At 38.7% G+C, this 24,032-nt stretch overlaps 1 protein-coding gene across 1 annotated transcript; it reads right to left on the bottom strand.

The window, feature by feature from the left end:
* Positions 1–107: 107 nt before the first annotated feature.
* On the bottom strand, positions 108–2,996 carry LOC148404420 (hepatitis A virus cellular receptor 2-like). The gene is made up of 7 exons (XM_088394156.1): positions 2,842–2,996; positions 2,417–2,755; positions 2,158–2,202; positions 1,645–1,704; positions 1,494–1,567; positions 1,166–1,259; positions 108–1,075 (listed from the first exon to the last, which is right to left on the bottom strand). Exons 1-7 carry the CDS (start codon positions 2,882–2,884, stop codon positions 1,005–1,007), a joined length of 726 nt encoding a protein of 241 aa, XP_088250282.1. The 5' UTR covers positions 2,885–2,996; the 3' UTR covers positions 108–1,004.
* Between the last annotated feature and the right edge of the window lie 21,036 nt (positions 2,997–24,032).

Here is a 24,032-nt window from a genome sequence, read left to right as displayed (position 1 = left end):
TCGTTGCAGGGTAACGAGAAGTCATTGAGTGGGATTACGCTTTGCGGAAACATATGTAGGCTAAATGAGAAGTGAGATGATGAGAAGAAAACATTAGAGAGAAGAGGTGTGGTTTATTGTCTGTTTAATGAAGACATTTCAACCCCCACAGCAAACTTCTCATGTTTGCTATAAAAGGGAGATGATCTGCATCCGTCATTAATAGTGAATAATTCACGGTTTATGGGAAAATCATGAAAAATCATACTTTATTTTGCAAATGACACTGGAATGACTCAGCACAAATTGCTGAATGAAGCAGTGATTATTGAATTTAACTGAGAGGAATAAAAACAATATTAAGGCAACTTAATATAGTACACATATTTACTGTATATGACATTAATAAAGCGGCATAAGTACAGTAGGAAGTTCCACAAGAGTTCATGTAAGGACTTTTGTTACAAAAGATTTATTTCAAATCCACACTATGGTTTTCCCCGGTTAAGTAATCCCTTAATAGTCTTAATGGACTTTCCCAGCTTTCTCCCAATGCCTCATCTTCATGCAGTCCTCCATTCTTCCAGGAGATTTCTGAGTCTGTGTTGTCACGGCCATCTAACGTCATCCACGAGAATGTGGTAGATGTGAAAAAAAAAATCATACTGACCCAGGTCAGGTGAGTAGAACGTTTTACAACATGGCGCCGTTTTGCTTGGCCAGTGTCGGATCCTCGGGGCAATTTGAGCAGATGTGATGTCATGGTCAAGCAGCCACGAATTGTTGGGCCACTCTCGTCTCTTCAAACGAAGAGAATGCCACGGGCTCTTTTTGCTGTCTGGTTAAAAGTCTGGCCCACACTCAAGGAGGAAACTCATAGTTTTGCAGTTGGTTAAATGTAGCGTATGCCAGTCCGAGCACTTTTCTGTCACACATTACATCTTACCTTAGATAGGTTAGATTAAAAGGTTGTCTTTGTAAACAGTAATTACAGCAAGGGCACTGAAGAGCAAAAGCAAGTGGATTCAGATAATTTCATAGGCATTCTCCATCGTTGAGGTTTTTAGGGGTTTAACTGGCCGAGGTCGTTTCTCTGCTGTGAGAAAATAAACACGGGAATTTGTCAGGTCAGTTTAATGAGCTGAACTTCATCTGAAAGACAGCATACGATTCACAAGATACTTACAGGCAATAAAGATTGTGATTATAAGCACAGTAAGGGAAACAATTGCTGCTATTCTGCAAATGTTACCCGCTCCTCGGAACGCTACGAGTATATCCTGCAATGAAAGTAAACCTCATTATTGGAGGAAACAGTAAAAACCAATTCATTGCAGTAAACCTGTACACTTGTACCATCTATGCTCACCAATTGCACAATGGCTGTTTTTGTGTCCTTGTAAAGATTAAAAATCTTCAGTTGTAAGGGAGTGTATGATGTGCACTACAATATTTAGCTTCCTTGATGTTGCCCAGCCGTTTTACCTAAAAGGCTCAAAACAAAAGAATCATACCTGAGCTTTGCTTTTCTTGTTTGATCTTGAATCATCGCCTTCTGCATGTTCGAACACACCCACTTCTGAAATGGCTTGATATGAATATGATAGAAGACTATTAAAGATCAGTGTTGCTTTTAATGAAATTATTTTGACTTACTAAACTCACCTTGAAGCCTTCCGGCTGTCACTGTCAGATTGAGCTGAGCAATTGGCTGTTCCAAAGATGCTGTAGAAATAGAATACAACAAGAAAAGATGACTCAGCTGCAGGATATCGATTTATAGGCCCTAAAATCAAAGGAACACAGCAAAAAAACAACAAGAAAACAATGGAAATGTGTAAAAGCATATTTAGTAATCACTTAATTGGTCCTGTATGTAAAAAAATATAGTACATAATATGTCAGATGTAGAAGAAGAAATGTTCAGAAAGATAGGCTAATCCAAAAAAGTAAAACTAAAAATTACAAAGACCAAAATTTAATAGAAAGATTATTGATAAGTACTGTAAAAATTTGTACTAATAATTATATAATTATATATATATAATTATAATATATATAATAATATATAATATATATATCATATATAATAATACAATATAATAATATATAATATAATTATATATATATCATATATATAATATATGATATATATTATATGTGTGTATTATACTGTACTGGTGAAGAGCGTGTTGATTGTTGCCTGGGTAGAGGTTTGGGGAGCTGAAATAAACAAATACACACACACACGCACACACGCACACACACACACGCACACACACGCACACACACGCACACACACACACGCACACACACACACACCGTTTGTAGTAATGTTAGGGAAATGAGCACATTCTGTCCACTGCTAGAGTAAGGATAACGGCAAGAATAATGAAACAGCAGACAATGCTTCAATGGGAAAAAGCCACATGTTCACCTTCTTCTATGGCCAAGTATATGTGGACTTTATAGTCATTGAACCACCCTGGCACCTCGACCCTGCAGCCATACATCCCACCATCGCCGGGTTGAGCATTCAGGATGGTCAGGGACACGTCTCCATCACTGAGGCAGCCCAGCAGCTGGTATCTAGATTTGCTGATGAAGGGCTCTACCCCATCTGTGGCGTCGATAATGCTGTTTGAGCATCCTAAAATAGAGAGCTCTCCTTGACCCCAACAGAAGCTCAACAGTCCATGAGCTTGGGCATCGTAGGCACAGGGCAACGTGACATTTTGTCCAACGTAACCACTGACTTTGGGGGCGTCGGAGCAAACTGCAAAGGATGAGCACAGATCTAAAATGTGAACCCCTCACAATGCACCCACTCGGAGCTACAAAAAGAACTCAATATTGACTTACCTTGGCTCAGGACGGACAGGAATAAATAACAGATACCACGCATGTGTAGGCTTTTCTATCTCAACTGTACACTGAAATGAGAAGACCTATCTTCCCCCGCACAATGGCATAATGTCTCGGGCATTTTTAACTTCCCTTTCGTGACATTAAGGAAGGAAAACCCGCAGACTTAGATAAGTCTTTGACTTCTCTTTAGATCAACAATAAAGAAATATAGTATCATTCCATTAAAAAAAAGCAAAGAACCTGGCAGGTATTTTTGTTGGGTTTTTTTTGGGAACGGGGAGCCTTGATCACTACTGTTGATTTGCCATGTAAAAAGTACAAATGAAGCTATTGACTTAAAGACAGAAAAGTTGGCAACGATACATAGCATAAATTAATTTCAATTCCAAATGTTTCCTCTTCGCAAGAAATACATTATAATAGCGGTAATTTACAAATAATATGAGAATGTATTGGATTCAGTTAAAATATTTTGTCTTAACAAGAACAAAAATGTATCCCTGTTTACATTTTCACTAAACCTGACTGTCTCATAAAATTGATAATTTCCTGTATTCTTTTTTTACTTGTTTTTCTTTAGTAATATTAACAACCCCATTGCTTTAATCTGTGTTTTCTTTGCTGATGTTTCAGGGTTAGCATGATTTTTTCTGTTTACTCTGAACTTCCTTCCTTGGATTTCTCTCCTTGCCACCACGCTGCAGACCAGAAAACTCTGAGTTTAAAATGACACAACAGTAAATGGAGGAAAATAAAGCAATCAGATATTCATGTGAAAGCAATTTAAAATTAGGTCTTGGTCCATATTGAAATGTGTCTAGGGACTTGTGTGGACAAGAAAATGTGTACAGAAGTCAACTTTTACCTCAGGGAGCCTTTGGCATCATGCTTTTGATAAACGACTTATGTTTCGTGGTCTGACATTGTTTAAGAGTCCATAGAAGTTAAAAAAAAAAAAAGTAGGGCCAGATCCCAATGTCATCCTCTCACTGGATCAACAATTGCTTGTTTCTGTGCAGAAGCAAACTACCACTGGTGTATCAATTTAACCTCCAGCCTCTGCTGTGAACTTTGCTCTAATTGGAGGGGAATTTTGTTTATGTTTATTTCCTGTCCAGTGCAAAATTTGAGCCACTGTTAGGCCACTGTAGAGGTAGATCTTTAAAGTCGGATTCGGTGGTAAAAAAGTGCGCCCAAGCTAAAGTGTCTCACTAATCAATGCCTGAGCAACTTCTGCTGATTTCTGGGAGCAAACATAGAAGAAGAAGTGAAACTCCAAAGGTCAGAGTCTAAGTTTATTTTTGCATTGGAGAAGATGGAGTCGTGCACTTCCGCATTCAGGCGAATACGTAAAGCTTGCTGAATTCAGTTTATAGATAAAGTCTGCAAAGGTGAGGAAAGGAAAAAAAAAACTAATATTGTGAACATGCTGAGCTGCCAACGACTTTCTTCAATAAGCAGTTCTCCTGATACGTTAGTCGGCTGGAAAAATGCCCAAACATCCTGCCCAAAACATTGTCACTTGCCTTCACTTGAACCACACGCATTTATCATACCACACATCAGGACAACCTTGAATAGGATAACATTGTTTAATGGGACACTTGAGATGTGCTTGACCCAACATTTCTATGTATTGTGATGTCAACACAGGAAAAGTTCATTGTTCTGCGCACCCCAAATGGCTAACAGCAGACACTTCCACAAATTAAATATTTAGACCTACTAACAATAGAGACGTCACAGGAGAACCCTTTAAAGCACAACGGAAAAAATCCCATAATTTATTATTGAAAGTTTCAAGGAGTTAACAAATATTATGGTTTGCTCATCTTGATCTGCCTGCCCACCACCCTCCTATGAAGGATTGCACAACAGTCAGTTGGATTAGTCGATTTCTAAAGAAACCACCAGAAGCGACTTACTCTGACTTCTGAATCATTCATTCTTTGTTATTTTGTCTGATGTGACGGCAGGTTAATCGCATTGCAGTAGATGCCATAGAAAACAATTCAAAAAGCCACATTGCGTGTGGTCAAAAAGTCAGCAGTTCATTTTTGTTTTCCCATTTAAAGAAAATCATTTTGAAAGTGCTCACTTAAGAATCAAGATACTTTCAGATACTGTCTCCTCATTCAGCTCCTGATGACGCAGAATCGGGATCAACTGGGGCTTGTGTATCTTGCCCAAGGAGACTAGGACATGGTCACAAGGGCTCACGGTTGACCCCACAACCTTCGGGTTGAGAGACAACCACTCTACCAGACGACCATCCACGCCATGCTGACCAAATCACAATCTAGTCCACTTTATCGTGTGTGTGCGTGTCCATGCGTGTGTGTGTGTTTGTGTGTGCACACATGTATACAGCACAAGCCCTTTCCAGACTTCATACTTCCCAGTCATCCCTCCAGGGATTGTGTTAGAATATCTCCTTCTTTGCTCCTATTAATATCCCTCTGGGGAATACCAGAACGCTTGGGGAGTTTGGGAGCGGAAACACCTCACTCCTGGAAAAGAGAGCTGGATAAGGGTGGGAACAAAAACTGGACTGGGACTGAATGCAAGGAAAATAATACTTTGGGAAGACTTGTTCACTCTTTACGTGGTTTTCAATGTCCAAGCTGAATATTGTCAGTGTCATGTGAGATTTTTTTATGTTATTTGTACTTCGTTCTTTTAGTCTGAAAGATGAAGGCACAGATGGTTTAGGGGTGTAAAACACTTACTCGTGATACCAGTGTTAAGCACAGAGGACCTTTTGTGACGTCTGACGTTGAATGGTTGTTCGATACCAGAATTCCACCAAATCGATTACCGAAGAAAGAAAAAAAAATAATCAGGCACAGGCCTTTTATTTCTTATAAAAACCTCTGGAGATGTTGTATTCAGCCATCATAGCCCGCACCTCTGGGAAATTCGGCATCAAGACTGCTGAAATTGTTGATATTACTAAAAGGAGGCTCAAGACTAAGCTGGTACCTTAGTGTTTAACTGGATTCTTTTGGTTTTTATGTATTAATTTTGATACAATATTGTATCGGTTCACATATTTATTCATTTAACTCAGCATTTTTTATTCCTTTTATCTACTCACCAATTTATTCTTTCATCATGTATATCTCCATTTCCTTTACTGTTTCTCCTATCATCCTAGGATAAAAGGATAATAACTTCAGTGTCACCTCATTGGAGCCTCCACGTTGACACGAGTGTTTGGTTTGCCTCTGGGGATGTCAGCCTGCGGATTCCCTGGACCGCACATTGTGTGGAGTTCACCCTGGTCTACCCAGGCTGGGTGGTCTCTGTGGCAACATCTCCTGTGGTTGCAGACTGCGGCACCTCTCAATGCGGATTGTTTCCCCTCAATGGATTTACGGATCTGGATCATCTCTGCCTTTCCATTGTCTCTCGTCTACACTGTGACTTACACTGTGACTATGTTGTGTGTGTTTGGAGATGGGCGGGCTGGATTTATATGTATTGGTATTTCTGTTCATTAATATGTTGCACTTTTAATGTATGGATAATTTTCATTTGAATGCCACTAAACTATTGAGACATTGTCTAAATGAAATAGTAGCAAATATTTTCTTCTTCTGCTTGGCTCACTGCGTAATGTGTATGTCTGCTCATACGGGCACCATGCTGCTCAATAAGTCACTCAGCCTCAGTCCAACACTTTACAATTGCAGAGCGGAAGGAGGAGGAGGCATATGAAGGTTTTAATTTTTTTTTCAGTTCCAAAGAGCCAAGAGGCTGTTTGTGATGATACAAAAACGACACAGAGTTGTTGCAACACAACAAACCTGGTAAAGCACCTCAGGCTAAACCACAATCTAAAATATGAGTTATTTATGAGATGGTAGTGTTGTGGACAGAAGAGGAGAGCTGAAGTTGTTCCTTTGATATTGCAAGCGGATGCTGTGTACAAGCACGGAGGGAGAAAATGTAGAAATGTAAGTGGTGCTAAGCACTGTTGAAGCTTTTTTTAATTTCTTTTTTTACTTAAACAATGGCTCTGAGCCAGGGGTCACTTGCACTGTGTTCGTGGGCACCAGGACCAAATGAGTCGTCCCGTTTTAAAAATAGCTCAGTCATGGGACAATGTGTTTTATTGGGAGGTTTTAGAGGTTTTGCATATTGATATTTGTTTCCTTCTTTTAGTAAGGCTCATTATCATGATCAGTGTCTTCACATCAATGAATACCACTAATTGTTGATAATTACATTTAATAATATCACATTGGTAGCCCTTCACTTTAATCAGTACCCAGGATGTAGCTCTCAATTTGAAAAAGTTTGGTCGCTGCTCTTAACCGATTGTCCAAATAATTGCCCATTAATTTGATGATTAGTTGTCAAACAATAGATTAACTTTGACACTCCTAATTAGAGGGCTGTTTTATCCTTTAAATATAGTATATCAATTGTCATTCACAATCATCTAATTTGCTTTCACTGTTGAATTGATGTTTAAAATGTTACAACTTTGTGTAATTATTGTAGCATTTATTCATCAAAGAAAATCACCAAGTACTATGATGATACAGCAGGTATATGACTGTTCGTGTTTTTATTGACTTTTTTAAAATGATTTAATAATAATAATTTTATTTTTAATAATAATTAATTTAATATGAATTTGTTAGGATTTGACTATTGCTGCTCTTGCCTGGTGACAGGTGCTTTATATATCATGGTCAAGGTTGGGTGTTTGTGTCACCCCTCAGGGGTTACAAAAGCTTTTGGCTTAGATCGGGACACCAGTGTGGTGTTTGACTGTTTTTAAGTTGGTAAGCCATTTTTGTTGGGTTTATGATGTTGCCATTTTCAGCTTCATGCTGGTTTGGGTTGGTTTTGGCAAGGTGAATCATAAAGCTTGATTTGATATTTTTGTCTACCTCTGGCCATTTCTGTTGTCATGCTGTTGTGCCATGTTGTAATTGTAATACCTGTGGCGTTTTCTGCCTGGCGTTTGCTTTTGTTTAATAATTATATCCACCTCAGGGCATGGTGTTTTGCTTTGGTGTACTGGACTCACTAGGGGATATTTTTTGCCTAGCATGTGTCTTTTTGTTCAATAATTATAACCTCTGGCATTTTCTGCTGGTGTGTGGTTTAACTTTGATACATTGAACCATGTGTGTCACTTTCCGCCCAGTGTGGTGTTTTGATTTAATAATTGACCACCTCTGGCCTTTTCTATCGGAGTGGATATTTTGGGGGGCCGGGTATATTTTGTTCCTTTGCAAAATTTAAGGATTATCAAAAAGCTACTTAAAAACTGATTTAGTGGTGAAGATTATGGTGATTTATTTATGTATCTATTGTTTATAATAGAATTAACAGCTTTGATTACTTTTCAGGAATAATTGTGTTTGATCTTCAAAGTTCCTCTGTAATATAGTATATTCAATGTATTCATTCACGTGAGGACAATTCCATGCAGTCACTCTCTTGTACGGACAACATTCGCAAAGATAAACATGTCCTGATCTGAAAAGTTGAGGAATATATTCATTCTGACCTGACGCTGATCCGAATCCTGCTCTCGTTCTGCTGGGAAAAGAAGTTCACTCATGTCTTACTTGTGCAACCACCCCTGCATTATAAGGACAGAGGGATGCTAAGAAAACACAACATGAGGAGAATACCACTGGGAAGAAAATATCGTCACTGATAGCTGAGCTTCATGGCTCCAAGCTTCATGAAACTGAGGAGGGAACGATGAGAGATAAACAGCGACATAATCGGGGTCAAAGAAGTTAATCAAGTGCAGGTTAGAGGTTTAATTCCTCCAGGCAATTATCTTATCCTCCCGGAGCTTCTGTCAGACTGTTTTTTCCTGTCGACGAAGCCCAGCCTCAATACAGCAAATCTCAACAAGTCTGGAATCTGTGGCACCAGAAAAAGCACGAGTCAAGGTTCGTGAGAAAATGGATGTTTGTCTGCATTTCAGCACATATGCAGGTCAATTAAGTTGTGTATAAAGGAACTGCTTATATGTGGTCTGATTTACTATTCATATCCACTTAACTTACAGGCACGCCCCTCCAGGTCTGAAAGAAGTGGATTGGTGTATTACACATGCGAGACAAAGGAATGTGTTGGAAACTCCTATCTTTGGCAGACTTCCATATTAATGTGCCGTCAGACAGACTGAGCAGTTAGTCGTATTTGACTCGGCTGGGGACAAATACATACACGGACGGATGTAAAACCACTTCCAGCTATCCATAGTCCGTCGATTTTTGTAACTTTCTCGTCCCTCACTCGTTGGCAGCAAAATGGTATATGTATGGTATGAACAGACAAAATGCCCACCTCTGTGAAATAGCACAATTAGGTTATGAATCGCATGGAAACAGTGGAAAGAAATACATGGACTTGAATATTCTACCAACGCAATCAGGCCTCTTATAAAAAGATTGATGTTGCATTCAATCCAAGACATAAATTGGCAAAAAAGTGTAGAGCACCTGTGACAGTCTCATCCTAAGAAAAGCTTGTTTTGGAAATTCAATTTTGTTCGTGTTTGATTGAGCACAGCGATTTCCTTTTCCAATACTGGAACTTTTGTAACTTTCTCATGTTTTACTAAGTGTCAGCAGCATCACGGTCAGGGTCAGAGCTGGAATCTGTAGTCAGACCAATTTACTTGAGGAATGGCAGGAATTTCTATATACACACAAACACATTGACCACTGAGCTACTCCATCTTTATCAAAAGGAACGGAAGGAAACTTGCTGTGTGCACAGGAGACCCAGTGGCGAGCAGTTGAGAGGAAGCCAAGTTGGTGGAAAAAAAACTCACCTGGAAGGTCAATTGTTGCATTCCTCTGAGAAGTTTGTGCTTATTAGGCGTATCTCTCAGTGTACACTGTTTGTGTTTCAAATGTAGTCTGAAGCAGAAAAAGGTTGTTAAACATTTCTAATGATGTTTTGCTTTCTGAACTACACTGGAATCTCAATATTGAACTTTCAAAAGGTCACACTTTTAAGAAACAAAAGTACTTTATACAGTACTGCTCATGTCTGAGACCAAACTTGTTTTTTAATGAGCCTTTTAGAAAGTAGTCAATTTTACTTCTACTTCTATTACTACTACTAAATTGTTAACTATAGACGAAAAACAATGGTGCCTGAAGGAACAACCAATTACATTTCAACAAGCAACTTGGCCATAGTCAGCTGGTGTCCGTTTCATTTATCAGTGGCTCTGAGCAGGATACGCGGTAGAGAAAATGGATGGATTCTTTTTTTTTTTTTTTTACCTGATATTTAAATGATACGCAAGTTATTCATGCTCCTGCATTTCATTGGGCAACATTTCCTGTTTAATAGCCTCCATGGTATTGGTCCCATGTCTGGTAAATGGGTAGATTGCAATGGGTCGGTTGCAGCAAAAAGGAAAGGCGTGGTAACAAGTAGGCTAAACAAATCATGACTGCCAGTTGCAATGGTGACCACTGAATATACTATATATAAGAATATATAGGAATATATATAGAGAGAATATATGCTCTAAAATGAATAACTGAAGTCTCAAATGGATCCACTCTCAAGCAAGACGAAAAGAGAAATACACTACATGTTTGATCGATGTTTAGTTTTGTTAACATCATTTGCTCGTCGATCATCGTTGAGACAACAAGTTGATGGTATTTGGCTGGTAAGAATGTTTGAGCTCTGCCGTGTGAAAACAACTTCTACGGACGACGATCAATCCCAACCCTGTATCTTTATAATAATAAAGACTTACAAAAAGATTTATATCCTAGTCTGTTTTGTGTGTTGCTACCGTGGGTTGGGAAATAACATCTCCGGGTCAACCCACTCTACTTTTACAAAGGAGTCTCCCAAAGACAAACGTGTATGTATTATTAATGTTAGAGTTAATGCAGTTTATCATCATAACATCAGTGTTGCAGTCAGTGGACAGTGCAGTTTGATCTACTGAGCAACCTCTAAAGATGAATACCACATGCAGCTCAATGAAAAATCTATGGAATAATAGACCTTGGAGTTACACAAACATGACCTCCGCGTTGCTCGCAACACCTCGGAAAATCTTGTGCGACTTATAAACAATTACCTCAACTATAGTGGTTCGCTTTTTGTTTTTTTCCGGCTGACCCTGTAAATAACGATGGCAGCCTCAAGTCAGTTTGGTTTCTTATGCAAGTTATCTAGACAGTCTTTGTCCAGGCTGCTCAATATTGTTAAAAATTTAACAACAGACAAATGACACCACAGGTTGAACCGATTGTGCTCAAGGACCCCGCCCTCCTCGCCATATATCCATAACCGTTTCATGTTAATCATTAAAGATTGGGTATATATTTTTATAGTTTTACAGCAGTTTCCTTTCCACAATTATGTGACAGTTAATAATATAAAGATGCTACCAGAGGAAATTCAGTATATAAAAAATCTAAAGCAGGAATGATATGTGGGCAATCTTAGAGGTTAGAATATTTTATTCTTAAACTTGTTACCTTGTTTGTGAGAACCCAAATATCATGAGCAAAAATGGGGAACTAATTCTACCAATTCAGTTGAAATGTCTGTCAAGCATAAATCCCATGTTAACAGAAAGGGACTTTAAATGGTAATGTTTGTGTTGTTTACAGTATGAATACCCTGCTTTAGCTATTTAAAGATGAACATATCTTAAGTGGTATTTCAATGGAAAAGATCGTAAAGAATATTTTTAGTCTTACAAAGTGATTTAAAAGTTGTCTCTTAGCCCATGAGTAAAGGGTATGTTGATTAGACCTTTGTTCAGACTCTCCCCCATTTGGCACATGGCTTTCAAGTAAACATGAACATTTTCTGGCACAGAAATGGATGGCCAATCAGTGAAATGACTCCCGTTATGAAACGCTGACCTCTATTAATGCAATTGTGCTCCCTGCTGTGGACGGAACATGGAAATACTTGTAGAAAACTCACTGCCGTCTCCTTGGAGATACGCTGGCATCAACTGAGCAGCTCGCTTGATTCCACGGCTCCAAGTTCTCACAGACGCATTTTGCATTACAATGAGGCAAACGAACAAAAGCAACAACAGTTATGTGCCATTTGAGAAATCAAGCCAAAGTTTCAGGAAGCAACACCTTGCAGATGTTGCTCATCCTGAGGAACAATAGTTGCATGCGGCAGAGAGGTGGAGACAGTGACAGACGATCTTTAGCTTCTATTGTAGGGATGTTTGCTTTGGCTGAGCTTCGTGGATGTGAACAGTGTTTGTGCTGCAGGGCTGCAGTAAGCCTTTGCTTATCATCACTGACATAAGTTTCTGCTCAGACACTAACGTCTTTGAACTGGAAGGTCACTAGATGTCCTTTGAAATGAAATCCGGCCCACCCATAATGTACTTTGTGCATTTCAGCAGCTTGTTGTGCTGCGCTAAAGAGCCTTAAGGCCTACTAAAAGAATCTTCATTATCACTGCCATTTTTGAATGAGGCTATTAAAACAGAGCAGATGCAACATTGTAATTTGTCATTGATGGAGGAAGGAATATTTGAATGACAAACGTGTGAAGCATTTCACATCCTTTTGAATGGGAATGGAATTGTAATTTTAATCAACTGAAATCCTAAAATGGCAGTCCAGTCTTCCATGTAGCTATAGCAGGATTTGTGGTGCTCTTTTCTCTCAGCACAGAGGTGGTGATGGCGGCCTTCTTTTTTTCAACTTGATACTGTCTGTTGATCATTTGTGGTCTGACCTTGACTTATGTTGTTCAGTGTTTTCAAAAGGGGAAAAGTGGTATGCTTGTTTGCTCCATGCAGTCACTAAAAATGTCTTCGGTTGAAATAAAGGACACACAGATGCTGTGAATCTTTGAACTTTTTACAACCTTAACTCATTCACTGCCAGGCATTTTCAAAGCAGAGTTCAGTCTTATTGCCAGTTATTTTGACACAGAAAGTGATATATGAAGCACTTATTACAGATGCAGCTGTTGTAAAATGTGCTATATAAATAAAGTTGTATTGTGTTATGTTGTGTTGTATTGTATTGTATTGTATCGTATTGTATTGTATTGTATTGTATTGTATTGTATTGTATTGTATTGTATTGTATTGTATTGTATTGTATTGTATTGTATTGTATTGTATTGTATTGTATTGTATTGTTCAACCTTAGCAGAGATCTGCACTCCATCAAGTTCCATTGTTAAAAAACATATTTTTTTTAGATTAAGAGATGGGGAAAAATTAGGCGATATCGTCAGTGTTTCCTGTTACCGCAACAGATCACCACAACAGGGATTCAGTGTCTTAATGATGTAGTTGGGAAAATGTGAATATGAATAATAAAGTACTGTATCAACAGAAAAGAATGATGACAAAGTCTGAGAAGAGCTCCGCTACACTGACTATCGCTTTTCCACATATTCATTGTGATGACATTAATTAAAACAGAGTGAAGATAGCAGTTCTGCTCCCACATGGCCTGCTAATATCCATTATGAGTGTGAGTATGTCTTCTGGCGGTGCATGTGTGTGTGTTTTCCACAAAGAATGGCATCAGAGAAAGATGTGTCATTAAGTCTGATACCAGCCACAGACCAAATTGCCAATTTCTACAGCACCAAAAAATCTATACGCTTACAATTCAGTTTGAAAAACCTTTCTAGGTTGACCTAATAGTTAAAACTTCAACAATATATCTAAAAACAATAAAGGGAGAGTGAGAGATGAGGAACCCCTCTCCCCAAAAGGCGCCCATGCTGTCTTCACACCTGACAAAACAAAGCAAGTGCTGCTCGAGTCACCAGAAACAAAACAAGGTGGGTGTGAAATGGTGTGGGATGAGAATGAGACAGCTGCCAACATGAAGAAGACAAGCGAGCGCAGCTGCAGATTCACTGACAGAAAGTTTGCTGCACATCACCTACTCGATTGGCATGGTATTGACATTTCATTACAAACTGGGTCTTCATTTCACCTACGATGGCCTCATTAGGCTCCGTAATCACTGAACGGTTCACTTAGTTTGGAAACAATTGCAGCATCACTACTGGGGAGACATGCAGTGCATCAAATCCTTTGAAGACCTCATTGATAATGGATATAGACAACTGAAAAGTTAAGGCAAGGCAAGGCAGTTTTATTCATATAGCACGTTTCATACACGAGGTGACTTAATGTGTGTCACAGAACCAAAAGTACCTCAAAGCATTTGCAAACAAACAGCGAAAGACATCCAAAGGCAAAGCAGAGTTACAAAACAAACAAAATTAGCTTAGTCAAAATGATCAATAGAATGTAAATCGGCAACAATTAAACACATTTACGTGCAAAATATTTCAAGAGATTTTAAAAACAAGGGAAGAAATAAAAATTGCCTTTTACAATTACTGACAGTGAAATTGATTTTAATGCTTAAAGGACAAATTAAAACTCATCATTTCAAGACTATAATGGTGAATTCCAGTAGCTCACACGTTCCCCTTTTGTCCACTTACTGCTATCTACTTATGTGTAAAAATGTTTTACAATTATGCAGTGGTGTTGGTCAAGATATACTGTATGTGCTTGGAATGTTATATCCATGTGGGAATGGCAATCCGAGAAGACGAACAGTGATTGATTGCTCGTGTAATGAATTTTCCTTTAATCACCTTTTAACAGTGTTTGCTTTTCCCTTCTGAAGTTTAGGTGGAACACTGGTGACAAGCATTGAAGGGTTGTACTACTCGCAGCCAAGTTAAATTTAACCTCTGGTCGTCTTGTATGACCCCCAACCCCCCACCCCCCCGTGCTCTTAGTCAAATAAGAAATCTATAACGCTTGCGACCGCCTGCTATTTTATTTCTTTGATGCCTAACATATGCACGCCAATGTGCTGTATTCATTTCCCATGTTATGAAATTAATTTGATGAATATTGCAAGCGATCCTTTCAGTATTTTGTTTTTGATGAGCCCACCTCGGTGTCTACTTTGAATCATAATTGATGAAATAACATTTATTTCTAATATACTGTATATCAGTATAGTGTATGCAGGAGGATAGGCACATTTGCTACCAATGATCGTTTTATGATATGATTTTCTCTTGGGGGCTTGGAACTCACATTCTGTACACGCAGGGTAATGGGTTAACCTAGCATGCAGCAAGCTGCTTCTGAATGGTACCAGGTTCATGAGCAAGATTTCTCTTGCCTTATGAAGCTCCAATACTTGCAGAACCTTCTGTGACCTTGTGTTGCTCAGCTAAATGCGAGATGTAGAAAGACAAAAAAAAAAAATAAAAAATACAGCCTGCTGGTGTCCTGGTGTTCCCCTTCTATCACTGCTGCTTGAAGGCTTGAGAGACAGATGGTCAACTGGAAATGCCCCACCTCAGTATTAAAACAATACATTCAAAGATACAAAACAATAATTCTATCTAATTTGTTTTTTGAAAGTATATAAATCAGAAAATGTCATGTACGGTGTTACAATAGACTGGATCTGTTGGTGCGGCATGAACAATGCGCACTATCATTTAGATGGTGAATTGGGAATCAATAAGTGGTGTTCTAGCAGAGACTCTATGGGATGGAGAACACAAATACATTTTGGATAGGGCTACTAATAAGATGGAGGATAAGTTGTTGTTTGTGGGCACAGGAGGTTTTGACAGACTTGTGGAACGCATTTACAGATGAAGCTAGTAAGACTCAGATGTGTTTTAAGTGTTTTACTGCATTGTTTAAAAAAACACTGGCAGTTTTAAGTCAGATGACTGATTGCTATCTTCTGCCACATTACTTTCTAAGACAAAAGGGAAAACTAAATAGCCAATTAAAATTTCACTCACTAATTGCCATAATTAATTAAGATCTGGAGCTGTAGTGAGTCACGTGAATGATAACTCATTTGTGCACAAAATGTTTGTCGACATGCGTGTTAGTTTCTTGCTCGTTGAAATGTCGATGAAAATGCAATTTCCTTTGTGAGCGGGCTTTTGATTAGTATTTATGTTCAAATGCCGCTCTTTACAGAGAAAGCTTAACTACATGCGATTCAGATTTCAACCAAAAATTGTGAGAAAAGTACACGTTTGAAGTCAAAAACATTGTTTTTTGCTTTTTCTTTGACTTTGTGTTTTGTTTTTCCCCATCACTTCCTAAAACAATCATCAGCATGAGAACAGAGCACTATACAATTTGTAATTTCCATTCATCTCCATAGACCAGCATTTCGAAATAAATTGCATTCGACTTTCAAAGTCAAAGTCAAAGTCAGTTTCCACTTACTGAATATAGTAAAATTTGGTCAAGCTTTCCCAGTTTAAAACATCACCAGCTATTGATGCATATTTCTAAGGGGAGGTACAGTTCCGTCTCTTTTCACATGGGAAGCATTTTTCTTGCTCTGTATGCATTATGAGGAAAGAGCAAACTTTTTTAATGACCTCTTGCATACCAGTATGTACTACATGAAAAGGCCAAGTGGTCAAAAGCCTGAGGGCCACTTTTTAAAGCATACAAAAAAAAACCTCTGGTGTCTGACTGCGTATTCAGATTCTCAACAGGTTGGAATGCCGTTCAGTCCATCTGCATTCTTTCATAAATTACCATGAAGCAGAGAGCAACCATCATCAGACTGGGAAGAGTTTAATCTTCTAAGTCAAGCTTGGAATGGTATTCCTATGTGATTTGATCGTTTGTGCCTGCAATGCTTGCTCGCCACAATATCGCCAGGGGGAAATCTTTCTGAATGAACCAGAACATGGGCCATTGCAGCCTTGTCAAGTTATCCACAAGTCCGTTTGATAGTCTGAGCAAAGATGCTTAACACGCTGAAGAATTTCCGCAGTTTCTGGCTGCACGCTATTCCAGTATTGCTTGCCCCTAAGGGAGGTAAGGCCACTAAATTCTTTGGGAGGTGTTTTAATCGTCGGACTAATGCGTAAGGAGGTTAAAAAAACTTGAAATATGAACTGCTTACTATTTAAAAACACCTTTTGGTACATAAAAAGCAGATAACTTGCAAAGCAATGACTATGAGAAAGTGCCAGTGAGCTCGGCAAGGCATGTCTCAGATTATGATCAAGGGGGCAAAAAGTTATCAGGCTTCACTAATAGAAGCCGAGCAGGAAAAGCATAACAACAAGCTGCAGTTAATTTGATGCTCTACTTAGTTAAGTCAAGCAGAGCAGCCAAGCCAACCAAGTCGAAACTTTTAGAGATTCAAACAGGATTTCAGAATTGTTTTACGGTGATGACACTATGAAGGATCTAAGAATTATTCATGATCGGAAATAGTTATGTAGTTGCTTGTTGACAAATAAAAATGTTGTTTCTGGAGTGACTGCCCACCTACCAAGTGTGAGTATTCAGTATGTTTACTTGCATTTGAACTAAACTCGTGAATGTATTGTGAATAAATGAAAACTCTCTTCGGTTTATATTTGTTTATAAAGCTTTACTGGCTTTAATGGGCCTAAACTTATTTTGTGGTCCTCTACAAAAATACTTCACGTCCTCGATCTTTCTTGCTGGACTATCTCATGGTCCACAACAATTCTCATGATGAAAATATCTCCCTTCTCTAAGAGACTTGGCAAGAGAATCATGTGTTTGGCCTTATTTGGGACTTATTTACAAACTTCCAAACAAAGTTTATTTTGACTCATGTACTTTCTCCCATTTGGAATGTCCTCCGAAAGGATTCCGGTGATTATTTTGTACTGTTCATACCCAAGTGAAATTCAAAGCCGTGCGCTTCTGCACCACATATTCACTTACAAATCAATGGCATTTGATCCCTCCCAGCGCAGTTGTACAATCTGCATGTTCCGTTGCCAGTTATCGACCTCCCAGTATGAGAACCCACTTCATGTCCATGCTCACTGAAGACCAAGGCGAGGAGATTTATCACGGGGGTAGAAACATATGAGCCTATAAATGAAACATCTATCTTTGGAAAGGTAGCACAGCTCTTGTCGGGTCATGTGACAAAGACCTTTTAGATGGGAGACCTCCGATCACAGCAATCTACCTTTTCAGACAAAAATATCTAACATTTGGTGGTTTGGAAAAAACATTTGGAACACCTAAACATGAGAAAAAATCACTAGGGTTTATTAGTCTACAACTGCATTTTATTCATTTTGTTTAAGAATTTGATGTTTCTTGTGTATGTTTTTCAAGGTTCACTTTGACTGTTTGATTGCGTTTAACTGCCACCTAATCTATGTAATCCACTTTAAGTAATGTTTTTTTTTCAGAAAGTCTTACCCAAATAAATCTGACATAATGACGACAAGATGAATTGATGTAGCTGTTTGTTGAAGCAACAGTGCTTAACACCATTCAAAGCGACGCAGTTTCTCCCCCTGTACAAATAGCAACATTGTATTTTCCTTTTCTATCTGCCTCATGAATGCCTCATATAGTGTTTTGTGGTTTAACCTGAGGTGTTTCACAAGGTTTGTTGTGTTGCCACAACTCTTATCGTTTTTGCATAAACATCACAAACAGCGTTGTGGCGTTTTGAAGCTGAAATAGAGCCACTCATGACTCCTCCTCACGCTCTGCAATAATGCCTCCGCTATCAGACAAAGTCACATTGAGCCTGACTGACTGTGCAGCATGGATTTTACGCCTAACTTAGCGGAAGAAAAAGTAGTTCACACCCTCTGTGCATCATTTGCACAAGAGCTTATTTTGCCGAGTGTTCCTCTCAATGATATACTGCTCATTAGGGCTTGATAGATTTAAGTATCAACATTTTGATTTGAGAATCAATTTTTGAGCATAAAAATCTGCCATTGGACGTCTCGATATTTCAGTATCGATGCTAACACCAGTATTAGTTTTAAGGTTTTTATTGGGGGTAGGCCTTTAGGTATGTATTTTCATCCATTAATTTAATATTTTTTCAGGCTGGTGCTCTTCAGGGTGGTTTGTGAGTTGGAACCTATCCCAAGGCAAGAGGCGGTGAACACTACAGAACTCATTGGGGTTTGGCGTTGTGGTTCAGAAAGTTCAAATGGTCTCAGCAGTCAATTCTTCATGACATTTGAGGGAATAGCTGATGGATGGATGAACGAACGGACCGACTGACCGACCGACTGACTGACTGACTGGTAGACACCACTGAAGATGGTTGAGAACAACCAGAACAAACTTGCGACAGCCAACCAGGCTGACATACTAGTGCGGCGGATAAATATCAGAAGACAGCATTCGTGATAGATGTAACAATCCTGAGTGATAAAAAAAATGTGGAAGGTAAAGGCAACAGTGGTGCCAGTAGTGATCGGAGCACAGTGGCAGTACACCACGTGGCTGCAACAGATACCAGGAACAACACCTGACATCACCGTGCAGGCAAAATATTGGGAACTGCTAAGATCCAGTGCAGAAGAATGAAGCTCTCAGGACTCTCATAGAAGATTTGAGCTTGAATGGCATATAAGCCATGTGTGCATAGAAACATTTTTATATTATTAATAATATATATATTACGCCCCCCCCCCCTCCCTTAGTGCAAATAAATCCATTATATGTGGGATTCCTGGCCCCTGCAAATAACGGTGGTCCTTTGTAGTCACATTTCTTCATCATTTCAACAATCACCAGCAAGTTATGGTGAACAAAGTTAGCTTCATGATCTCCAGACTGAGTTCAGTTAAATGACACAGGATGTTCCAGCTTCTTGGGATTCGACGGAAAACTGCTGTAGAGGCAATGACCTCTCACTTGAACAAACACCATCTAAACCACAGCTGTTTTGTATTTTTAAAAGAGGGTGGGGTGAAATCAACTGATATTTTTAAATGAAAATAAATAGAAACATACAGTTTATACTGAACGCTTTGCCCTCAAAGTTGTTCAACAGTTTGGATACAACAGCTGATTGGAATCATCCAAAATATATCAACGGAGAACTTGACAGCTTTGTTTGATGTGTTGCTAATATTGTACAATTTTACAACAACTTCAATGTCTCTCTTGGCTGAATGATATTTTATTTTATTTTGAGATAACAGAACAGTTAGGGTCATCTTATTTCTGTAAGTTTTATCAATGGAATTTCAAAAGTTTTTCCAAGTTACGTCATTACAAATTCTACTAAATGTTCATTTAATCAGGACGTGCAATATTTTGCAGGAATATAAAATGTAGTATTTGGCCATGATCCAGCATGCTTTATTAGCCAGTCCAAATTTTTGCTTCTTGGTCTTGGTCATTAAATTTGTCTGCCTCTGCATACTAAAATAATATTTTGCATACTTGCATTACATACTGAAAGCTCTTTTCCCTTACGGGAAAATAAATCAAAATGTAAAAAAAATCTAGTAAGATGGCCCAGGGCCAGGTGCTGTATACCAACGTTTGGGAGGTTTAGAAAATGAAATCAGATGAATCTGCTCATTACAGCAAACTACTAGATCAACCAATACAAATCCCAAATATGAAAGTCGAAGCAGCAAAGGTAGTAAAACACAAGATTAAAACAGAATACAGTGCTCCCATGCAATCACACCAGAATGTGCATGATAGAAAATAATAATATGTATTTCTGAACGTACAGGCCCATGCTTAAATTCACCTACGACACAAATTCCATTCAATATTTCTCCTGTTAATCTTCTCAATGGTCCATGGCAAAAAAGGGGAGCATATGAAAGTATTCTCATGTAGCATGCAGGAAGCTTTTTTGGGTGCCATCAAGTCAACTTTTAGAGGAACAAAGAAAAATGAAATGCTGTAATTTATCTCATTACTTATAACGCTAGTAATGTCAGCCCCATTTGTTCCACGTCTGTCCTGAATCATGAACACAATGAACACAATGAACACAGACACGAAACTACAGACTTATGATTGCCGCTGCATTGAAAAAGCAATTTGCCTTATACGAGTATATCTATTTTTCCGGGCTGGAAAGTATTTGGACTAAACAGAAAACACATTTCATGACAGAAACACAACCCTGATGTTTAAGTCACGATTGTCACTGTCCCCAAACATCCTCAGAAACAATTAACTAATGACTGGGTCTCTCTGCACTGCAGAGAAGTCCACTTAGCAGCATTGTGTTGAGCTCACTGGGCTCAAGCCAGGCCGCCCACAGCCACAAAATTCACCTCTGTCAAAACCGCCTAGCTCATCACCCAACTACACTCTCACACTGCTACCTTGTCTAAACAAGCTGCCCCAACATATTGATTGTGCAGGAGTGATCCTCCGTGGCAAGGCCAGCCAAAGAGCTTGATTTATCAAATGTAAGTGATGAATCACAACCATAATTGGGTCCAACGCCAACATAAATATTGGTAATGAAAGAGCTAGACTTGCATTTCTGTTAAGAGAGATGTCACCATGTTGCCAGCTGACCATTTCCATTTGGTCATGTAATGCAACCCCCACATGACATGTTACTATACTCAAATAGTCATTGCCAGCCTGGCTGCTGTGGCACACGATTGTGCTGTGAGGGATCATCCAGGGCGCCACAAGAAATCTCACATAGCTTGTCCAAAAGTTATGATTGATTACAAATACAGTACAGTTTGGCTTCAACTTATGAAATACGTAAGAGTATTCAAGTTATTCAAGAGTTAGATACTGAGTACAGATTCTGAGTGCAAAGTGGCTACTGTGCGAATATAATGTATGATGTGACTGAGCAAAACTGGGCAACTTGACATGTGACGTATAATTGCTTATCCCAAATGAACGGAGTCAATTTGCTTGAAATTTAGTAGGTACTCGACTCGACTTGCTTTTGACATGAAAAATAGAGACTTCCTTGAAGGCTAAGAGTAGACACATGACTTGCAAATGATATGACTTACTCCCACCGCTGGCCATAACTATTGAGTTTCCTGTTGCATCCTAACAGCAGAACGGTAGCGTGTACACTATAAATGGCGGCGATGTGATGACTTTGTCCTGTAAGGTTCACCAATTGCAAATGTGTGAGAAGAAGGAACCCATCAGCTATTTATAGCTAAATTGCACACACTCACTGAATTAGCTTTATTACTTGTGCTGAACATATGGTTTAAAGGTCTAAGAGATGCTCTAACTGTTCTCCTTTAACCTTTCACAGCAAAAAAAGGCATGTAGCCATGGAGGATGAAACCAAAAAGGGTCAATGAACAGCATCTGGAAAAGACTCAAACAAATGTTTGCTTTATATCATGGGGAGCCACTTAGCGCTAAAATAAAACTTCACTTACTCAAGTTAGAGAGACAGTCAGTGGTTCAAAAAATATATTTTCTCATATTCCAAGAAAAAAAAAATGACAAGCTTGAAGCATAAGTTCACATCCCTGACAACTTGGATATTTGAACACACGTGTTTACAACTGCATTGCAGTATTTACACTCAATCCATTAAGCACTTATTGCGATAAAAATAAAAAAAGAAATGTCCTCACTGCTTCTGCATGACAATGCCCTGAACGTCTGACAAGCGCATTCACTTGAGCACCAAGTCTTGTCTGACTTTTAAAGAATATTTTTGCATTCTTTTGCCATTTGTTTATTGTCATGTGAATACACAGTATGCAATATTTAAAAATGAACTAAAGCTGGCAAAATAAGGGTCAGTTTCTGAGGGATTCTGTCAGAAGGGATTTAAGGAATCCAATGTTCCACAGAAGTTTAATTGCATAAGCTACAACCTTCTGCCAATTGTAAGAGAACCTCCACCCATCTTTACGACACAGATAAATTCATGGATAATCAAGCTTCAAAGATGCGATCACTTAAAGCCCTAATATTTAAATGATGTTGTTTAATCCTATCCGTTTATCATTACATTTACTTGCATGACACCAATGTGTGTTAAAATGTAAACACAACATTGTCTTAACACTTAATTTAAAAGAAATAAAATATGACGGTAAGAGTCTGAGCTCTGGAACAAACTTGCAGTAAAAATTTTATTAGCACTTATACAGACTCTAAAGGTGTCTGTTTTCAAGTTGTTCTAGTTTAAAAACATGACGGGTGTCCCACACTCTTCCTATTTTGTATTTGGTTTCAGCTATGATGTGAACTAATCGCCATTAGCAGTGACAGGCAGCTCAAGCGTTGCCGTTGTTATAGGCGTCCTTGCCCGTGGCGTTACAATTGATTTTTGAGCAGCCTTTTCCTTTATTTTCCTTTTCCTTTATCTCCAACCATTTTCAAGCTTCTGCCTTTTGAAAAATGAAAAATGAATATTTTATTGAAAACAGCCTAGTGCCTAAAGTCTTAATTTGATTAATGATGATTTTTATGCTTTAGGCTATGCAATGATTTTATTTGCCTTCTTATAATGTAACACCTTGAATTGCCTTGTGTATGACTTATGTTCTGTAATTAAAGTGATATAATAAAGTTTTTCAAGTTTAGCTTAGTTTAGTTTCACATCTTACGACACATTATGTGATTGAAAACAAGATGAAAACATGGAAAATATGATAGGGCTTCCAGTAATTACAACTACATTCATCATAATGGTGAGTAGTATCTTTAGTCATCATTTGACTTTGGCTCGACTTTCTTGATGACAGAATATCTTTGATTGTGTGGCAGATCATCAGGTGTGCCAATGGAAATGATCCATTCCCATTATATTGGTCAAGTCAATTCAATTTATCTAGCCCTTAGTAATCATGAACACATCTCAAAGGGCTTCACATGGCCACAGTTGACAATTATTCTCAACATCCCCTGATCTTAACTCCAAGGAGGGCAAGGAAAAACTTACAAAACCCCAACTGGGGAAAAATGAGAAACCTTGAGAAGGACCCGCAGATGGGATGATCCCCCTTCCAGGATGACCAGGTCGCATCAGATGCAGAGTGGGCAATATTGAACACACAATATAAAAACAATCCAAAGAAAAATAATGTGGATGTCCATAGTCAAATGAATGAAGAGCTGCAGAATGATGCTCTCAGTCATCATGACAGTGCCTGTGAGGAGGTGGTCCACCTCAGATCTCGTCCAGGTTAGGTGGTGTGGAATACAGACAGCCATTTTCAGTTTGGGTGTCACCGAGCCCCCCTCCCGAACCAGGTTAGACAAATAATTAATATGTGTTTACTTTGTTCAGCTACAGGGCGTGTAGTGGCAGTCGGATATGTTTGAAATGTTATTCCTTTACAGCACAAGAAAACTGTATATAATTTTTGTTGGTGGTGTGCAGTGAGACTTTTTTCATACTGCA

This window comes from Syngnathus floridae, chromosome 1, assembly GCF_059516105.1.
Source record: "Syngnathus floridae isolate MCC-2025c chromosome 1, RoL_Sflo_1.0, whole genome shotgun sequence".
Taxonomy (NCBI): Eukaryota; Metazoa; Chordata; class Actinopteri; order Syngnathiformes; family Syngnathidae; genus Syngnathus; species Syngnathus floridae.
The sequence above is the reverse complement of the archived record's forward strand: the minus strand, read 5'-3'. Positions and strand labels throughout refer to the sequence as shown.

Coding starts and splice junctions, on each gene's coding strand:
- LOC148404420 (XM_088394156.1), bottom strand. CDS start 2,884: ATGCGTGGTATCTGTTATTTATTCCTGTCCGTCCTGAGCCAAG. Junction 1,705..2,157: donor AATCAACACGCTCTTCACCA/GTACAGTATAAT, acceptor CTATTTCTACAG/CATCTTTGGAACAGCCAATT. Junction 1,260..1,493: donor ACAAGAAAAGCAAAGCTCAG/GTATGATTCTTT, acceptor CTTTCATTGCAG/GATATACTCGTAGCGTTCCG.